Here is a 19,753-nt window from a genome sequence, read left to right on the forward strand (position 1 = left end):
ACAAAAATGCCCCAAAAGAATTTAAGAATGTCCAAGACTTACCTGCCCAGAAAAGCATGAGACAGAAAGTCCGTTGTTACCCTGTACTGCCATAGCACTGCCAAGTACTCCATACCTGGCCATGACTGAACCTTCCTGGTAAGTGTAATCAAGGAAGCTGCCTTAGGCTGGCATGTAACTGCATTTTCCATACGCTTCTTTTCTGGGCAACCAATTGAAACTCCTTTGCTTTTAAGCTGCAAACGCTGTGCATTCACAAGGTTCTTTAAAGTGACTGAACAAAAGAGGCATACATTTCATTAACCTTCAGAGCATAGTGTCCAAGGTGACATTCATGTACCACAAACATTTTCATCCAAACACCAAATTAAAGGCCTACCTGGGTTGACATCTTCCAAACAATTGGCTCTGAGGATCAATCCCCAAGCCTTCAGTAAATGTTCCTTCAGTGTATACTCATCAGCAGCTACTCTCAAACGAATGATCTCATCTCTCCTACCACCTTCCCCTAAGGCAGGTTTCAATTCCAGGATGCTAAGTGATTTGCTAAGTACATTCAATTGCTCAAAACACTCCACCATCAGCTTATCCTACAACAAACCAAAATCAGAACTATTTATTACAGAAGAACAATACTGGACTATTTCATGGTTTTAACCAAGGAAAAATTTCCTTGGTTCAATTACCCATTGTTTCCAGATAACAGTGACTAAATATTCAGAACTTACAAACTCATTGAGATTGGGACTATTTCACATTTGTCTCCATATGCCAGTGCCTGACACATTGTAGACCCTTAATAAATGTTTTCTGATTGACTGATTTATTCACCCTGTAGCTCTGAAAAGATTCACTGCATCAAAGAAAAAACTAATTATACCAGTCACCTTATAAATCGCTAAATTAGAAAGTCATAACTTTTGTAAGGAACTAAATTATTTGGTCTATAGTACACGTATATACATTGAAGCTTCACTAGCAAAGGACAGAATGGTTAAATTTATTTCAGAAAATCATAAGTTAGATTTAGCAATGGAAGAAATCTTGGAAGATAACATAATCCAACCCCTTCATTTAATAGATAAAAAAACTGAGTCCCAAAAAGATTTAAGTGAATTAAGGGTTAATGAAAATGGGAAAGCTTATCTAGTCTTTACTGCTACTAACAATAATTTGTGTACCTTGAAGGGAAGAGGTCTTCCCAGGGCCTTCTGTACCTTCTTCATACTGGCAAAGCCTCCCATTGGGCTACCAAGGCAGTTCTGAATGTGTTCTGAGACAGACAGCACCTCTTTGGAATATCTTTAAAGAATAAGGAAAAAGGGAGACAGGAATAAAACATGGAGAAAACCTGGGTGGTAAGAGAAACTATTAGTTTTACATTGAGCATAAGAGGGGACACTGTCTTCATTTAACTCATCTTTCTCTTCACTTAGTCGTTGTTGGGCTTATTAATAACATAACTATTACTGTACTGCTGCTGCTACTACACCTACACCACCACCACCACCACCACCACCACCACCACCACCACCATCTACAAGGGAGAGTGAGGTAAGTGTACCAAAAGAAAGGAACTTACTTCTCCTCGTGACCAATCAGTAGCTCGGGAACCCCACCAACCAAATGCTTTGAAACCCAATGCCAGTGAAGGGAGAGTAGGGCCAAGCCCTGTGAATCCACTTTGACCATATCAGACACTGTCCAGAACCGATCACGCCACAGCACAGAATACAAGATCTAAAAAGTAAGACAAGATGGATCACAGAAATCTCCCTTTTACACAAAACCCATGATATGAAATATTTTTAGGAAGAGTAGAATGCAAAAAGAAGGTATATGGATCTATGGCTTCCAAAGTAATAAACCTAAGCAAGCTTTCAAGTGTCAGTCAGTTACTCAATAGGCATCTATTAAGTACCTATTTTATGTGCTAAGCATTGGAGTATGGAAACTTTCAATTTATCCTAGGTATAAAAATTTAACCATAGTATTACAATAGGAAGGGCACTCTCTAGGGAGTCAGAGGACCTGGGTTCTAAGCCTACCTCTGACTTTTACTACCTGTGAGACCTCAGACAAATTATTTAATTTCTCTGGGCCTCAGTTTCATTCTAGAATCACACAGATGAAAAGTTCCAATGAACTCGATTTACCACTAAGTTCTGCCTGTTCTTATCTTCAGGATGGAGTAAAAGCTGGCATCAGTCAGGAAGATCTGGATTTAAGTCTTGCCTCTGCTTTTAACAAATGCTAGCTCACTTAACTTCTCAGGGACCAAGGCAACTCTAGGAGTATCAACTGCACAACAGGTGCTAATCTACATAGGTAGAGGGAGTTTCCTTACCTCTATCAATGAAAAAACAAGTTTGATCCAAAAGGATGCCGCTTCCAACTTTACTCTTCCTTTCTATATACTATTGAAATATAATGAGGCGTGACTCAGTAGGCTAAAATATAGACTAGAAACTGGGATTTTTATATTCTAGGTCTACCACTAGCTGCCTAACTGACCAAGAATCAAACCTGGCTTTCTCCTCTCCATTACAAAAGACCAGGACTAGGGAACCTGCAGCCTTAAGGCCACACGTGGCCTTCTAAGTCCTTGGGTGTGGCCTTTTGACTTGATTCCGAATTTTACAGACTAAATCCCTTTATTAAGGGGATTTGTTTTGTGAAGTTTGGATTCAGTCAAAGGGGTGCACTTGAGGACCTAGAAGGCCACATGTGGCCTTGAAGCCACAAGTTCCCCACCCCTGCAATAGACCATCTCACCCTGCACTTAGCACTGCCCAAAAAGTCCATTTAGTTGGTTATTTATGATGGCAATGTTCAAAATGACCATCATTTAAATAAAAAGACAAAGAAGCACATTTTCAAATACTCTCCAAGTTCTGATGAGATAGTCCAAGGTCATCTGGCAAATGTTAAGAGTTAAGGCCATTTTCTTCTGCACTTAGTGAGGAAGTATATTATAATGGATAGGATAAAGCAAGGCTTGAACTAAATTTTAAAAACACTAAGAACTTTAAATCTTACATAACATGCAGCCAATGTAGACTTGAATCTAGTTCCAGAGAGACATACATGTCATAATAAGGCAAAAGGCATAATAAGAGTTGAAACCATGGTTATCTAGCATAGTGCCTTGCACATAAAAGACAACCAATAAAAGTTTGTTGAATCTGGTCCTTACCCAATGGATGAATACCTTCACTGATAAGTAGTCCTCTAACTTCCACCTGTACATCTCAAGTACACCTCAAGTAATTATACTATGAAGTCATTCATTTCATGTTGGGCAATTCTAATAGCTAACAACTTTTTCGCTTATACTGAGAAGAAATTATGCTCCTTATAACTTCTATCCATCAATGTTGTGAAGGAAAAAGGAAGAGGTGACACACTTGGTTCTACTCACTTTAATCAGGTTAGCATCAGACAACTCCACCTGGGAAGACTGTACCGAGAACATTATCAATGAATCACAAAATTCAAAGAAAGCAGCAAGATGGACCACAATTTCATGTGGCAAGCTCTGATAATTCTCTGGATCTGAGGATCACAAAACAAAAAAATTCCATTTATGTTTAATAAAATATAAGGACAGAGAGACTCAGTCTTGATCTTTATGTTGCTTAAATACTGTGGTTACTGGGAACTTCTATATTTCTATAAGTGAAATGAGCAACCAAATCTTTGCCTCCTATAATTTCTGAGTCAAAAACACTAGTAAAAAAGCAGGATGACTTTGAAAAATAATAGAATTGATAAGATACAATCATGGGGCTAGGGTAAAAATAACCAGTTAAGCATTTACAGGTACTTTTTTGATAAAGGTGACAAGGTCTTAGAGAATATGTTTCTAAGACAAGGAGTTCCCACTTTCTTTTAAAACTAAATGTTCTAAGGGCTATCCTGAAGGCTTCTGATGAAGCTGAGTAACTAGTCACTAGAACAGTTACTTAAACATTCTACAAGATGTACAGAATCTCTGATCAAGTGAATAGGATTTTTAAAAATCAAATGGAGAAAAATTATTTTTCCATTTTCCATTAATATTTTAAAAGAAATCTCAGTCTTATAAAATGTAAGTTGTAGAATAAAAATACTGGAATTATATCTTTCTGGAATGTTCAAAAATAAGTATTGTTCAGATTAACTAGAAAAAGATGTTGAACTCCAACACAATGATTTAGCAAACAAGAACCATAGTAAAATTCGACAATAATATCAAAGTTAAATATTCTTACCTTTTTGGAATTCTAAGGACATTCTTAATGCACTATTCTTTGATTTCTTGCCTCCAACTGAAACCAAGTTGGCTTCAGTAAAAACCCTTTTCTCCCGATCCAGATATAGATTTGACCTATAATAAAGTAGAAAAAAAAAATCACAATTTAAAACTGCTTATTGCAAATTTACACATCTAATTACTATCTACTAACCCACTCTATCCCAAAAACAGGTTACTGAGTATGTTATGAGTAGTATATCATTGCAGTACAGTATATACAGAGTCCTGGCTTTGGAATCAGAGGTACTGGCTGTTAACCTGTGTGACTTTGGTCCAGTCACTTAACCTATTTATAGGCCCCACTTGCTTATCTGTAAAATGAGGGATTTTTGTCTTCCAACCATGGGCTTCCATCAATGGGCTGATGATTCTGCCCTGCCCAATTCCTTTCTGTAAACTAGTCATATCAAAAAGTTACTGGATACATCAGTTAATGTCAGTTTCCTAGGACCATGAACTGCACCAACTAAAAAGATTAAATGCAAGCTAATGGTCACAACAAAAAATAAGTGAGAAAGTGAGGATGAAATAGCTACGTACAAGGCTCCTGCTAGAAAACCTGTAACACATGTATCCAAATGACAGTGGGCCAGTAATATTATCTTTGTATAAGAGTAAGACAGAAATTTACATACAAAATACACATAAGACATGTGCTGATATGTCTAATGTATTCAGGGAAAAAAAAGCGAAAACTACAGTTAAATTTTAAACAAAGACCATACTCTAAAGTAGAGGTGCCAAACTCACAGAGCTTCAACATGAAGCCTGCAGGGAAATATTTCTATTTGAGTTTGACTCATCTTGAAAGATCTACTGAATATATGTATGTGTATGTGTATGTGTATGTATATGTATATGTACAGGGGACATTTTAAGCCTTTTCAATGAACAATCAAAAATCATCTAATGAGTATAATGCAAAGGTGACAGTGGCAAATAAGCTGAGATCTACACACTACAATAAAGGTAGGTTTCCTCAATTCATTGTAAAATAATTCTATATTAGCTACCCTTGAAAAACCTACAGTATTCAACCTCAGGAAATAAGTACAAGTATCCAGAGTTGCTGTCTTCACCTACCTGTTTGCTACAGATTCCAAACGCACAAGGATCTTCTCAGTCTTATTGGATTCTGTATCAAAGTCCATTGAGTTTCTTGTAATATCCAAAGCCTGCATGTTCCATCGGGGGTCCAATGAAATCACAGATTCATCTAACAGTATGGCCACAAAAGAATAAACAGTATTGAAGGCCATTTCAATTATCAATTTAATTTAATTAATTGAATTCAATTATCCATATTTTCTATTGTTTTATCCAGATCACAAGAAGCAACAATGGATTGGGGTGCCACAGAGAAAATGTTTATAGTCAAGCATGGAAATGGAAGCAAAGAAATACATTTTAAAAAACAAAAACACCAATATGCCTCTTAAAGTCTTAAAAAAAAATCCCAGAAAAGTCTTCTTACTATTTCTTTTGCAAATGTATATGTTATCTTAAAATGCTGAAACTATGCACCATGTCATGATTTTCTTTGGTGGACATTTCAATAGATCCCATTGCTAACACAAAATGGTCTCGGGGCAGCTAGGTGGCACAGTGGATACAGCACCGGCCCTAAAGTCAGGAGGACCTGAGTTCAAATCTGGCCTCAGACCAAACACTTGACATTTACTAGCTGTGTGACCCTGGGCAAGTCACTTAACCCCAAATGCCTAAAAATAAAAAAAATTAACAAAAAAACAACAACAAAAAAAAAATGGTCTCAAAAATTCAAGAACCTACCAAATAGCCCCATTTCCTGTCATGTTTTCTGTTAACAGTGGAATCTGCTATCTTCTTGTCATTGGGTAAATTACTCATGACTCCTCAGCTCTCAGCTTTACCACTGTCTGGTCTGGTCACTTACAGTGTAAGAAAAACCATATGGTAGGTTGTAGAGCTACTGAGAGTAACATTTGGTAAACCACAGCTCAGTATCAACTATAGAAGTTCTGTTTTTAAAACAATATCTATCATTCTCTCTTTCAGAAGCTAAAGAAAAACCAATCATTTCATATAAAAACTGAAGTTTCAATATTCAGAGTTTGAAATTCAAGGCAAACTTTACTGCATTTACCATTCTGCCAGGTTTTCATTTCTTGTATTTCAATGGAAGAGTCAGTGCCCAACCCCTCTGCCCCCCATAGGTGAAATGAAATACCTGTCACATTTGGTTGCATTATCTTGATAACATTATTGATCTCAGCAGAGAGTGGATTAGAGTAAAAGTTTGTCAGGGATGTAGCACCAGATTCTAGGTAAGTCTTTACACACTCTATAGGAAGGAGAAAAAAAGGGCTAAGGAACTGATCACATCTGACAGCAAGCATGCAATCGAAATCGGTCTCTGCATAGAGTCAAGCAGGTATGCACAACACAGATATTCAGCTATTCCAGTCATTATCATGGAATATAGAGAAAATGAACAGAAACCTATATAATTGCAAGCAGTAATTTCCACCAACAGATTCCATGTTCCTCAGCATCTGATACCTCTGCTGATGCATTTTCTTCCTATTTTCCCATCAACTGACAGAAATGACTTTGTGTACTGTCCTACCACAAGAAAAATATAAGGAAACTTTTAAGGCTAAAAGTAAATAGTGCTCATATTCTACAATCCTTTTCTGAATATGGTTTCCATGTATGAACACTAAGAGGAAAATAAAATGTGTTATCAGTGACATCATTCACATTCTTCTTAAAAGAACTTTTTAAACAGACCATCTATTATTTTTAATGACTAAACTAATGTTAATGTGCATATGCCTAAGGCACTAATTCCTGCATAGACATCCCTGCAGAGTAGTGCCAAGAAGGTTCATACAACCTCAGAATCATCTGGGAATATCTCATGCTGGAAAAGGGCAGCAGGAGGGCAGGAGGGAAGCAGGGAGGCTGGAAAAAAGGGTCTTGCTCATACATTTCAATATTTAAAGGATATGATTTCAAAGATGCAGAGTTCTCTCAATGATACAAATCATAGGCACTATAACTTACAGGGTTTTAAAAAACTGTCTTTGGTTCAAAAATTATCAGCTGGAGACCAATGTGCTGATAAGTCTCTCTGAACTAAGAGAGGCCTGGATTTAGATGACCAGTACACCTACCACACCCTAGCTTGGGGCGCTTGTGCCAGCTAGTGCTTCTACTCTGACAGTATAGTCTCCAAGAATCCAGGGTTACCTCTACCTCTACACCACAATGAGATTCTAGTAAGGCTTTAAAAGAAACTTTCTTACTCACAGAAATATTTTTTATATGTGTATATCACCTACCAAATAAAGGCTATCTATCAATTGACTAGGTGGGAAAACCTCAAGTAGAATAGATAGGATGCAACATGATACCTTGAATGAAAAACACTATTCTTGTTCTCCACGGGACAACACTTCCTGGCATTCAAAAATTAAATTAAGAATGATAAACATATACATACTGGCACATAGAAAAGGACTGAGATCTTGCTACCTACCAAGGCCTTGTGGGATATTCTTAGCCAGATGGTAAAGCCACCTAACTCGAAGAAACCAGTCCTGATTGGTTGCTCTTTCGACAAGCAATTTAATGGAAGCAGCCAAGACATTCCTTTCATCTAACCAAGAAGTATCCATCTTAATTGCACTGAAGTTCAGACTCTCAGAGTTAGAGGACTGAATAATTTTCTCCAAGTCTTTCAAAGTAAGAGGAAGTATCCTGGAATTCATGAGAATGGACAAGAATTAGTAAGAAAAAATAATTTATTTCACAATTCCACAAGGCAAGGGCACGAATACCAAAAGTGGTACAATAGGAAACACAGGAGTATCTTAGGGGCAAAGTTTGCAAGGGGGACATCTGATTTAAAGCCTTAATTGTAACAATGACATTTAAGAAAGATACACTATGGTGGCTGATACAGCAAAACAACACTAACTACTTTCAATAACTTCTGTTCAACAGAAACAAAACAAGAAATCATACCACCTATGTTTTATTGAAAAAATGTGTTGAAGAAACCACTATGAAAACAAAAAATATAGCTGCTCATCTGAGATTTGATACATCTGAACCCTAGAGAAGACCAATCATCATTTGACAGCTCTTGGCCACACAAGGTATGGTGCTTTGGGATACTATGAATACATCCCTTGTTATTCAAAACCTAGCACTACAATGGATCACAGAAACATCTAGAATGTGAAAGGCCCTCAAAAGCTACCTAGTCCAATCTCTTTATTTTACAGTTAAAAGAAACCAAGACCTCAGGGGATTAAATGATTTGTCCAAAGACACACAAGAAGCAAGTGACAGAATTGAAATTTGAACCTGGGTCCTATTAACTTCAGATCCAGTGCTTCTTCCACCACACCACGCTGCCTCCCTCCCTCCATCATGGATCAACACAAACAACTCTCTTGCTCACCTTTCCCACTTGCTGGTTTTCAGGCTTAGCCTATTGAGGCAGTACACCAGGATCTGTCCATCACTTCGGACTGTAGAAAGGTGGGAATCTTCAGTAGCAAACAGAGCTGAGGGCAGAGAGTCTGGCCACACACCCATGGCAAGAAGTGAGCTACCCCACTTTTCTGGTGACTTCAGAGAAGAAACACATCTCACCAATATCTCCTGCACAAGCTGATGAGAAAAGGGGGAAAGATAAATAGCACCCAACATTTTGGGATGATGTGGACCTGTGGTTTTATTAGTGTAAAGAACTTCCAATGAGGACCCATGAAACATCAATTCAGACCAAGAATTGCTCTGCAACTTATAGTCTTAAAGAGATGCCTAGGACACTGAGTGGTTTGAGCTAACTTACCCAAGGTCACACATTCAATATATGTCAGACCTAGATCTTCCAAACTTTGAGGCTGGAAATCTATTCACTCGGTAATTAATGTTGTAAACAATATGTAAGAGATGAGTTAGAATACTTACAACACCTTATACTAATCAATACCATTTTCTTGAGCCACAAATGACTGTCTCTACAACCCATATCTGGACTGCAACTTTACTACAGCATTGAGACACAATTACCAATATACAGCTGCATAATTTAGATCCTGCTCATTCACTCCATCAGTAGAATACATTCCATCATAAGAATAACGGCAATTTTCCTATTACCCAGGGATGACATCAAGATGAATGACACATTATATCTGATTCTACTGTCAAGGTCCACTGAATCCATTTATTAAGTTGTCTTTCTCAGCATATGGAAGGAATAAGACTAAAGGACCATAAAATTAATGCTGAAAAGGACCTATGATGCTACCAAGTATAGCCCCTTCATTTTACAGATCACAAAATTGAGGCTCAGTGTGGTAAAGTGACTTGCCCAAGGTCACAAAGATAGTAAGTGGTATTGGTGGGATTCAAGCCCAGGTCCTTTACTTTAAATCTAGCACTTTGTCCACTGTCTCCTTAATACTTTGCCTTAGTCTCTATAATGTGGTAAGAAATAAAAAAATGAAAAACCTTTTACTGATATGCAGCACTATATACTATTCACTTAACACTGTTCTTGGCACAATGTCAGCAGTATTCATTCATTCAATATTATAATTCAGGTAAGGGTTCAAAATATTTACCTGTCGGTTTGCTGGTGACTGTTGGGGACAAACATACACTTCCCAGCATGCTCCATAAAAGGCTCTGGCTACACTCAAGCCCCGCAGCAGGCGCTGGGTAATGAGAGTGGCCGTGTGAAAAAAGATAGATAAAGACGATGTTGGAGAACCTTAGAAGAGAAATATCATTTGTGAGCAATTGTTTTACAAGTTTTTGTCACAAACTTTAAAAAATTAAAAAAAAAAAAAAGGATGATTCCTTTCAACTCTGCTCAAACATCCAGTCAACGTCCCAATCTCCCCTTCTTATTCAGATGCTCTTGATTCAAAACAGTTATCTTATCCCTGGAAAAGTTTTAGCCAACAATGAATTTGCTTTTTCTTTTGTCCTCAGAAGGCATGCATCTGAACTGTGGCAAAGGATAGAGGCCCACTGCCTCTACAACAATACAAAATGCCCCACCCATACATCTTTTCCTTCTAGAAAAATTCCATTGGACACACTGAAAGCATATACTCATGATGATAGAATGGTACAATGCTTCCACAAGCAAGAATTAAAAAGTAGAAAACTGATATATCACACAAAATACTAAAAAACTCCCTTTCACTTGATTCAAACCAGTAAGTCACACTATTCCTTGAAACTCTCTTTGTGATTTCTGAAATATAGGTGCTTGTCTAATATAGAACCAATAATGCAATTTACCTGCAATGACTTCTCTGGTTTCTGTGTGCATGGTTATAAGGGCATCACATAAATTGTCTCCAACCAAACCTATGCTATGCAAAAGCAATTTCAAATCCAGGGGATCTGGACTACTCTCATCCCTTTCCCCCGCAATGTAAATCTCAATTCCTCGGTTCCTCATGGCTCTAGATATTTCTCCATGGATAGGATCCATCGAAAGGAAAAGCCTGTTAAACAAAGTTTGGTAAGGGAGAAAAAGAAAAACATAAAAAAAAAAATCACACTGTAACTATTACAGCAGCTATACAAAATGAAGGCAGACCTAAAACCGATCATCTTTGTGGATCTAATCAAGGAATATACACAGTCCTCGACAAGGCTAATTCAGAGATCAACAGCTTTATTTTTGTCCTTAACTGGACAAATTCCAAGCTGGTTTAATATTATCATTAATGTTACTCATCTAGAGTTGTTAGAAAGGAAAGCGCTGAATGAGTCCAAAATCCATAGAGTCACTTTGTGTAGTTCCTATCTATTTAGGCTTAATCTTTATAACAACTGCTTGCTCAGATACACAATAAAACTCCTCTTCATCTTGGGGACCCAATACCTCAGCATTATAAACTTCCAAACACTAGCAAAAATGACCACTGATTAACATGGACCCCATGTCAGCCACGTTTGCCTTGAATCTGCATAATTTTATTTGCATCGTTGAATCTAATAAAATATTTAATAATGTACCTAAGCAAACAATGCAAACAATGACGATCAGTGGTCATCATATGATCTCTATGGCTTGGTTCTAAAAGGATAATTTAAGGATTCTTGCTGGACACCTATCTACAAGATTCTTAGGGGGATAACAAAAAATAAAATACCTGAAGTTGGGATGTGGCGCAATAGTGGGAGTAGATCCATCGATCACTCCTCTCTCACTAACACTGAGAACACCCCCAGGTTCAAGCAGAGCATTCAAGCGATCCAGCACTGAAGGGCTGTGGGGCAAAGAATTTCATTGGAAAGCAGGTTGATGTTCTCAAGTGAAATTAAGGTGAAGTTCTCCACTCACCCCCCCCAACAATCAAAATCAACTCTGGACAAGATCTGGACACGTTCACACAAGTAAATGGCAAAGCTGGGACCTGAACCAAGATCTTTGAATCCAAGCACCATAGTCTTTCTATTACACTAAGACAAAGACACAGGTCTACTCAAGGGTCATTAAGAAATTATTAACGACCATCATCTTCTATGCCAGGAATTAAGACACCAGCTGTAACCCAAGTTAAGCTGTACAACTCTGGTGGGGGGAGCAAAATTTTACAGAGTTAACTGAGCTCAAATCATGTAAAGAACACTGTAAAAAAAAATAACTATTGACAACCAGTCTAAGAACCAAAAAGCATTCAATACTGAGCACAATAACAAGTTTCAAATGAAAGCAAACATAACTAATCAGAGCTTCTAATTTCTGAGTTAGGTGGCCTATTTTCACCCAAAATCTACCCTCCAACCAAGTCCCAAGGAGTAATGAATGCCCTCTTACTTGCAGAAGTTAACATTGTCCATCAGAAGCCAGTCTCCAGATTGTAAGGCTTGAACTAACATGCTGTCCACCCACTCAAATGTGCCATGACTACGACCATCCACATTCTGAATAAGCTTCAACCTAAAACTTCGGAACTCTTCCACAAATCTAGAAAACTCTGAAATGGCATAGGCAAGATTTTGATTTATAATGTTTAACTTCAAATCGCAACAGTCAACTACCACACTAGAGGGAACAATCAAAATATCTGTATTTTATTTAGGAAGAAAGCTGCAATTTCAATTAATTTTTTAAAAGTTGTGTCACTAAGCTAAGAAATTTTCATTGAGATTTAAAATGTTAAGTAATTACCGCCTAGGAGATATACTTCTTTGGGTTAAGTTACCTGTTGCTGAAGCAAATTATTTAATTTCCTTACACTTCAGGTTCTCAAGCTACATTAGGAGCAGAAGAATGTTTCCAATCAAATGTTGTACAGTTCTTAGATGAAAATGCCAAGTGGGAAGCATAGTGAGGCTGATTACTTTATATTAAAATTCCTTTAAATTGACCATTTCATGAAAAATTCATATTCAATCTAAAAAATGGAGGAGTTGGTACCAAGAATCAAGTTTGAGAGTCTACCTTAAACATTCAGTCATCAACCGGCTGATGCCAAGTAAGATCTGTATACACTATATATAGTTTTCTTCTCTGGGAAGATACAAAAGGCCTATGCAAATTCCCAGAAAGGAAACAGATCCAGCAAGAAGCCCTGAATTCAAAGAGTACGTCTTTAAGCTGGATTTAGGCTTACAGGATTTCATATGGGAAGTCTCTAGCCTAGAAAAGACAGAATTATAAGCCAATGGGAGTTAAGAGGCACTGGAGGACAGTACTTCTCTATGTTATAGGCAGCTAGAGGATGAAGGTTTCTTTGTTTCATCCATAACTGAAAGTTTTTAATGGTGTGTACATATGCCAGTAGCCTCTTAGACATATAAACAGCACAAGGTATCGAGTGCCTCCTCAGAGCTGAAGGTTAAGCCACATTATACAGGCATGCAGTAGCCACTCTCCCAAGCATCATCATCATAGGTAAAGAGAAATAAAGAGATCTTGATGAACTAAACCAGAACTTAACTAGAACTACTAATTTGTGTCTTTGCTCTGAAATCAATAATTATATTGGTATAAGTTAATACGTAAACCTCTTTTTTTATGGTCCTTGCTTATGCCAGACCAATTATTTGTGTCATCCAAATACCTAAGTTTAGGGTGTTGCTCCAAGCATCCTAGCATACCATTTTATCCATCTCCATATGTCCCCACCACCCTCCAAACACCATACAAAAATAAATTAATTAATAAGAGTGGATACAGACATCTGTCTTCCACCTGGAAGGATGCCCTGAGCCATACAAGCCAATTACTGTTTCCATGCCAGCAGCAGGCTCACAATTCCCATCTTGCCTTGCTTATATTTTAAATGACACTTGCCTCAATCATAAATGACCTCTAATAAGAACAAAAATAAGGAAGGATTCCAAATCCTGACTGCAGAAATAAATCAAGAAAATGCCCAATTCAAAGGCTGCTGATATACTATAAAACCAATCATTGATGACATCATTTCCAAGATTAAAATTCAATCAATCAGCCCATGTGGCATGAATGGCACTTCCTATTTACAGAGCTAAACTTTTCCTAAAGGGACCATGTCATTTAACAAGACTCCATTCTAAGCAGAAAGAAACTGGCAGATGGGGACTGCTTTATGAATGCCAAGGTCTCCATTCATTAGTAAAGGGAGCGTATTGGTTTAGTTTGAAAAGGGGGAAGAGGAGAGGAAGGAAGAAGGGAAAGAGGGGAGGAGAGAAAGAGAGAGAAAGGGGAAAAAGGATGTGTAGTGAGAGAAAGATGAGGGAGAAATAGAGGGAAAAGGAAAAGAAAATAGGGGTAGGGGGAGGGAGAAGGGCAAAGAGAGAGGAAAAGGGGGAGAAAAGGGTAGGGAGGGGGAAGAAGGGAAAGAGAGGAAAAGGAGGAGGAAGAGGAAGAAAAAGAGAGAGGGAGAATTTATAAAGTGGGCACATGGGCTTTGTTTGAGAGTTGTCTTCTTCATGGCTAAAGTGGTGAACTCATTCCTACCAAAGGTTTGTGCATCAAAATAAAAATTCTAAGTACCCAGGCTACAAGTGACAAAGAATAGAGATGTATTTTCTGATTAATATACCAAGAGAATAAACAAGGCTTAAATATAGACTATCAGACTACAGACAAGTAAACTTCCAAATAAAAAACCCAACAGTTACACAAATTGCTGGTACATATATACCTTCAGCCAATAATATGAACCACAAGGCTAGGAAAACTCCTTTCCAAGCTACAAGTAAAATCAGTATTGCTAATTCATTGCCTCAGACAACCATTTTCAACAATATTTTCAGGCTCAAAATTATTCCTTAACTTTAATGATAGAACAACTACTGAATGAATAAGGGCTTTGGGAAGCTAGCAGAAAAACCCCCAAGGGTCCAGGCACCATGGACAGAGGTAGCCTATGACAGCTTCCTTCAGAAGCTTGTTATCTATACAGCATATACCTACCTGCCTTGGAGAAGGAGTTGATTTTATTATTCAGGCGCTGGACAAGCAGCAATACTGCTTCGAGCTTGTTCAAAATCTCAACAGTGATACTCTTCCCAACTTCTCCAAGAGACTTGGGCTTATAGGTGAGGAAAAAATTGCTCCAGGCACGAAGTACTACCTCTGCATCCTCAGGATTGAGAAGAAGGCTGTCTCTGAGAAGAACACTCACAGTAGACTCCACCTTTTTAAGCAGCTGCCGCCATGGCCGTATGATATCAACCTGTAACAAGTGGTTAAAATAGTCACAAGCAGCTCTCATAGTCACTAGCACCCCAATAGGACAGCAACAAGCATCATTTTAAAGAACATATTAGAGGAGACAAATATGAAGAATTCAGGAGTATAAAAAGTCTTTTAAATATAAAGCCTGTATCATATTGGAGGCAGTGGCTGGAGGGCTGGGCCTAGAATTAGGAGGACCTAAGCTGAAATTTGGTTTCAAACACTCTAGATATGTGACCTCTGCTTGTCTCAGTTTCTCTGACTTTAAAATGGGTGCTAATAATAGTATCTACCTCACAGGGATATTTTGAAGATCAAATGAAATATTTGTAAAGCACTTAACACAGTGCCTGGCATATAGCAAGTGTTTAATAAATGCTTCAAAAATATGTGAATTGATACAGAGTGAAGTAAGCAGAACCAGGAAAATAATATACACAATTATATACAGCAATGCAAATGAAAGGGGGTGGGTGGAGAGGGGAACCTGAATACTGTATAACAACCATGCTTGTCCCCAGATAAGAGTTCAAAAAAGGCAACTCTTTCTTCATTGGAGAGGTAGAGGAATGGGTATGGAAATGTCACATCTACTGTCAGATGTGTTTGTCAGCTTTGCTGAACTGCTCCCCCCCTCCTTTTTAAAAAACTTTCCCTTATCTGCTAATTCTGCTGGTTTTAAGATAAGGTTCCCTGTTAATAGGAGGGGACAGGCTAATGTCTGGAAATGAATGCAATGTAAAAATAAGAAGGCTTCAATAAATAAGATGGAAGAGTTCTATAAATACTTAATTAAATAAGAAGACAGTAGTTACCTGCTCAAATCCACCCAAGAGTTCAGTAGTATCCATTGCACTATTCATGGCCATAATTTTTAATGTATGTCCTGTCAGGTGGGCCAAGAGCTGGACCAAACTGGTCTTCCCAACAGCGGTGGGACCCACAAGGATAACCATCCAGTTCATTTGTACACACTTCATGACGGGCTCAAGGACTTTCAAGGACTGGTGTAACAGAGACAAAGGTCTCTGGGATTGCTGAGGAACATAGTTGCCACGGGAAAGAACTGAATAGCCAACCTTGAAAAAAAAATGTAATCAAAGGTGAATAAGCTGAAAGATAGAAGAAAATCAGATCAGCAAAGGGCTGCTGAATAAATATTATGTTCCTCTCACCTGAACTTCGTAAGGAGTGATGTGGAACTGTCTTGTACCCATGTATGGGGCAGTACTGGGGCCAAAAAGCTCCTTGAATACAGAAATGACCTAAAGAAGAGGGGAAAAGGAACAAAACAGAAATTTCTCAGTAGGTTTCTAATTTACATGCTTTATTATGAGTATTTCTGCTCTATATGCACAACTATCCAAGTCTTTCTTTTAGTGACTTGAGAAAACAGGTATCAAGCTCATCATTTTCCCACAACAACATCTACAATGAGAAATGAGGACTCGGATCAAGAACACAGAAGTTATATATGTCCAAATCACCTGAAAGCTTTGGTGAAAATACATAAGAAATAAACTCTAAAAACATTATCAAGCAGTTCCTTCTCTATAAGGGAAGGAATTCGAGCTGCTGGTACGGCTTCAGACGGCCCACAAGAAGTGAGGAAAAGGGAACAGAAACTGTTATGATCTAAATGAACACGTATCCCAAATCTATTTCTGAGGCAGCTAGGTGTCATAGTGGATAGATCGCCACATTGGGAGTAAGAAAGAGCTGAGTTTAGATAATGTCTCCGACATTAACTAACTAGTTGTGTGATCCTTAGCAAATCACAACTCCTGTCACCCTCTGTTTCCTCATTTGTCAAAGAGGAGTTAATAATAGCACCGACCTCAAAAGATTGTTGTGTGAGGCTCAAATGAAGTAATATATACAGAAATACTTTACAAACTTTAAAGTTCTATATAATTGCTATCTGCTATTATTATCAATCTCTGGAAAATGAATCTCACTAGAAATTAATGTCATTATCCAGTATTCAAAAGAAAAGATGCAATTCATTAAAATTTGCTCTAAAATTATTTCTGTTGAATAAATCCTATTTTCTTTTTCAAAAGACCACAGAAATGTCTTCCACTGGAATAAACTACAAAATCTAAATGTAATAAAATCACATCTGAAAATTTAACAACTACTTTAAAGAGCATATTTTACTGATAAAACAGGGGCAATCAAACACATAAATATTCTACGCTAATCTCAAAATATATGAAACCAGAAATTCTAGTAGTATAAGTAATAAAGTAGGAACAGTATACTGTATTGGAATAAGGAGATCTAGATTCCAGGCATGTCTCAACAACAAACTAGTGCAGGTCCCCAACCCTGAACCAGTGACCTTAGGTAAGTCACTTAGTCTTTGGATTACATGAAGTCTTTCAGCTCAAAGATTCTCTACTTGACAAATTTCCACTGTAAAGGAAGAAATACCAAAATACCAATGAGGATAATTCACCAGTTACAAGGTGTCTCATACCACTTCTGATTTTATACCCCAATTTTTTTTTAAATCTATTTTAGATCCTTTTCCCATCATTTGAACTTATTTAAATTAGCTTTACTTAAGAACATTTGCCTCCCATCACCAATTCATTCTCCTAATAGCTATCAAACTGATATTCTTAAAGCATTGATGTAAGCATGTTATTCTCCTACTCATAATGGAGTGGTTTGCCATTTCCTTCTCCAACTCATTTTATGAGGAAACTGAGGTAACACAGTTAAGTGACTTGCCCAGGATTACACAGCTTGTAAATGTCTGAGGCCAGATTTGAACTCAGGAAGACAAGTCTTCCTAACTCCAGGTCTAGCTGCCCCTCAAGAAGCTCCATTTGCTCCTAAATGCTTCTATGATAAAATACATTCTTTTCCAATAACCATAAGAAAAGTCTGTTCCAATATGATTACATGGTGACACAGATTCAGACTCATGCTAAAAACCTAATAACACATTTAATCTGTAATATGGGGATGAGTCCCTCCTAACACCTGCATTACCAGAGGCAGCTCATTTACGTGACTCAATAAATAGAACACTGGTGTGGAGTCAGGAAGACCTGAATTCAAATTCTACAGTATAACCCTGAGCAAGTCACTCAACCTCTAACTGATTCAGTTTCCTCAACTGTAAAATGGGGGTCATAATACCATCTACCTCCCAGGGGTGTTGTGAGGATAAAATGAGAAAATTTTGGTACAGTACTTACTACAGTCTCTGGCACATAATAAATCTTTCCTATCAGAGGGTTCCAATATGTTTGGTATTACTGCTAGTCTTGTCACATTGCCATCCTTGCCTTCCTCTCATGAGGAATAAGCCCAGCTTTCAGGAAAAAAAGAAAGGGAATAAAATAGTATAATACTCACCTTCTCTTTGTCTTCTCTGGATCTCATTCTTTCCCCATAAACTAAATACACATGCTGGCCAGGATCATAACATCCTGGAGACTGGTCAACGAGGATCAGCTGACACCAGCGGAAGAGGTCTCGTAGGTTAAATTCCCAGGGTCCCCCTTTCTGACCCCATTTCTTCTCAAAAGTCACTTCTTGATCAATCTAGGAAAGGAAAAACTTTTCTTGGAGACTTTGTCTCACTACCAGGCATAACATTCATGCTCTTAAAAAAATACAAGAGAAAGAGGAAACTAAAGATGCCGGTGGAGTGTAAAACTAGAAATCAACAAGTAAGCTTTTTGATTTATTTTCCTTCTTTCCCTGACTAGTTTTTCAAATGCCAGGAAAAAAACCTGAAAGTGTTCAGTAGCACAACTGAGTGTGTACACAATGTAATAATTATTTTAATGCTTCAGTTTTGCCTTAAGTGAAAAAAGTAGGACAGATGTAATAACCCAAACTGATTTACCATCTTTAAAGAGAGTGCTAACCCTGGAGAATCAACAATTAAACTCAACACACACTGAAAGAACAGCTACCACAATGCTGTTCACACCATGATGCGTAAGTTCACTTTAAGCCTAAGTCATGCTAGAGAGACTGAAAACAAAATACATAAATGTGGTCTTACTTTGTTGTTAAAAGCAACCATTTTTCCAACAATGCTTTTTTCAATAGCAGGAAATAAGGTATTAGCAATGAACTCCATGTCAGAAGCTGAAAGTGGGTCCACATAGACCTGAATAGGGGAAAAAAAATCCATGAACAATTAAAGCAAATGTCATTGCACCACCTGGCCAAACCACAAAAAGCATTATGGAACATAATTACAATTTATTCATCTGCAAAAAAACTCTTTTTTTAATAACTAGGCATTCATAACAGGAAAAAAAGTCAATTGTCCTATTACGGACATTTCCTTTCTCCTACTATGCCCTAGAATAATAATGCCCCTTGTAATTCTCAACTAGAAAAGGAGCCTTCTTCTTATTACTCTCCACTCTAAATCCAGACTTGGAAGGAAGATAACAGGACAGATTAGACTGATAAGTGAAAGATCAGAATAGGACCTTGCTCCACCACCTCCCTCCCCCCATTCTCACCCCCCCCCAAAATTCCATGATTGAATTATTGTAGAGAGCTCCATGGCGAGCAACTTCCTCTGCCAATGCAGATGCGCAATTCTTCTACAATCCTCAGAGCTACCTGGGATGCCAAAACGTTAAGAGACTTTCCCAAGGTTGCACAGTCAATATGACTCAGGGGAAAGACTTGAATCCAGATCTCTCTATTCACTGCACCAGGCTGTCTTTGTGATAATCCATAAACTGGATGCATCAGGTCTGGGAATAACCGTG

At 37.8% G+C, this 19,753-nt stretch overlaps 1 protein-coding gene across 1 annotated transcript in view; it reads right to left on the reverse strand.

Annotated features, from left to right (window-relative positions):
- The window catches only part of MDN1 (midasin AAA ATPase 1), a 172,875-nt gene that overhangs the window by 62,067 nt on the left and 91,055 nt on the right, over positions 1-19,753 (reverse strand). The window contains exons 39-57 of the mRNA XM_027855090.1: positions 19,027-19,134; positions 18,369-18,557; positions 16,172-16,261; positions 15,812-16,075; positions 14,733-14,994; positions 12,144-12,303; positions 11,476-11,592; positions 10,613-10,821; positions 9,925-10,073; positions 8,751-8,962; positions 7,821-8,041; positions 6,507-6,620; positions 5,381-5,513; positions 4,254-4,369; positions 3,422-3,555; positions 1,583-1,740; positions 1,182-1,302; positions 380-590; positions 43-274 (exon numbers count right to left, since the gene is read on the reverse strand). Coding sequence (XP_027710891.1) covers positions 43-274; positions 380-590; positions 1,182-1,302; positions 1,583-1,740; positions 3,422-3,555; positions 4,254-4,369; positions 5,381-5,513; positions 6,507-6,620; positions 7,821-8,041; positions 8,751-8,962; positions 9,925-10,073; positions 10,613-10,821; positions 11,476-11,592; positions 12,144-12,303; positions 14,733-14,994; positions 15,812-16,075; positions 16,172-16,261; positions 18,369-18,557; positions 19,027-19,134 — 3,200 coding nt within the window. The remainder of the gene's footprint in view (positions 1-42; positions 275-379; positions 591-1,181; positions 1,303-1,582; positions 1,741-3,421; positions 3,556-4,253; positions 4,370-5,380; positions 5,514-6,506; positions 6,621-7,820; positions 8,042-8,750; positions 8,963-9,924; positions 10,074-10,612; positions 10,822-11,475; positions 11,593-12,143; positions 12,304-14,732; positions 14,995-15,811; positions 16,076-16,171; positions 16,262-18,368; positions 18,558-19,026; positions 19,135-19,753) is intronic.

This window comes from Vombatus ursinus, unplaced genomic scaffold, assembly GCF_900497805.2.
Source record: "Vombatus ursinus unplaced genomic scaffold, bare-nosed wombat genome assembly UNPS02000582.1, whole genome shotgun sequence".
In the NCBI taxonomy this organism is placed as follows: domain Eukaryota; kingdom Metazoa; phylum Chordata; class Mammalia; order Diprotodontia; family Vombatidae; genus Vombatus; species Vombatus ursinus.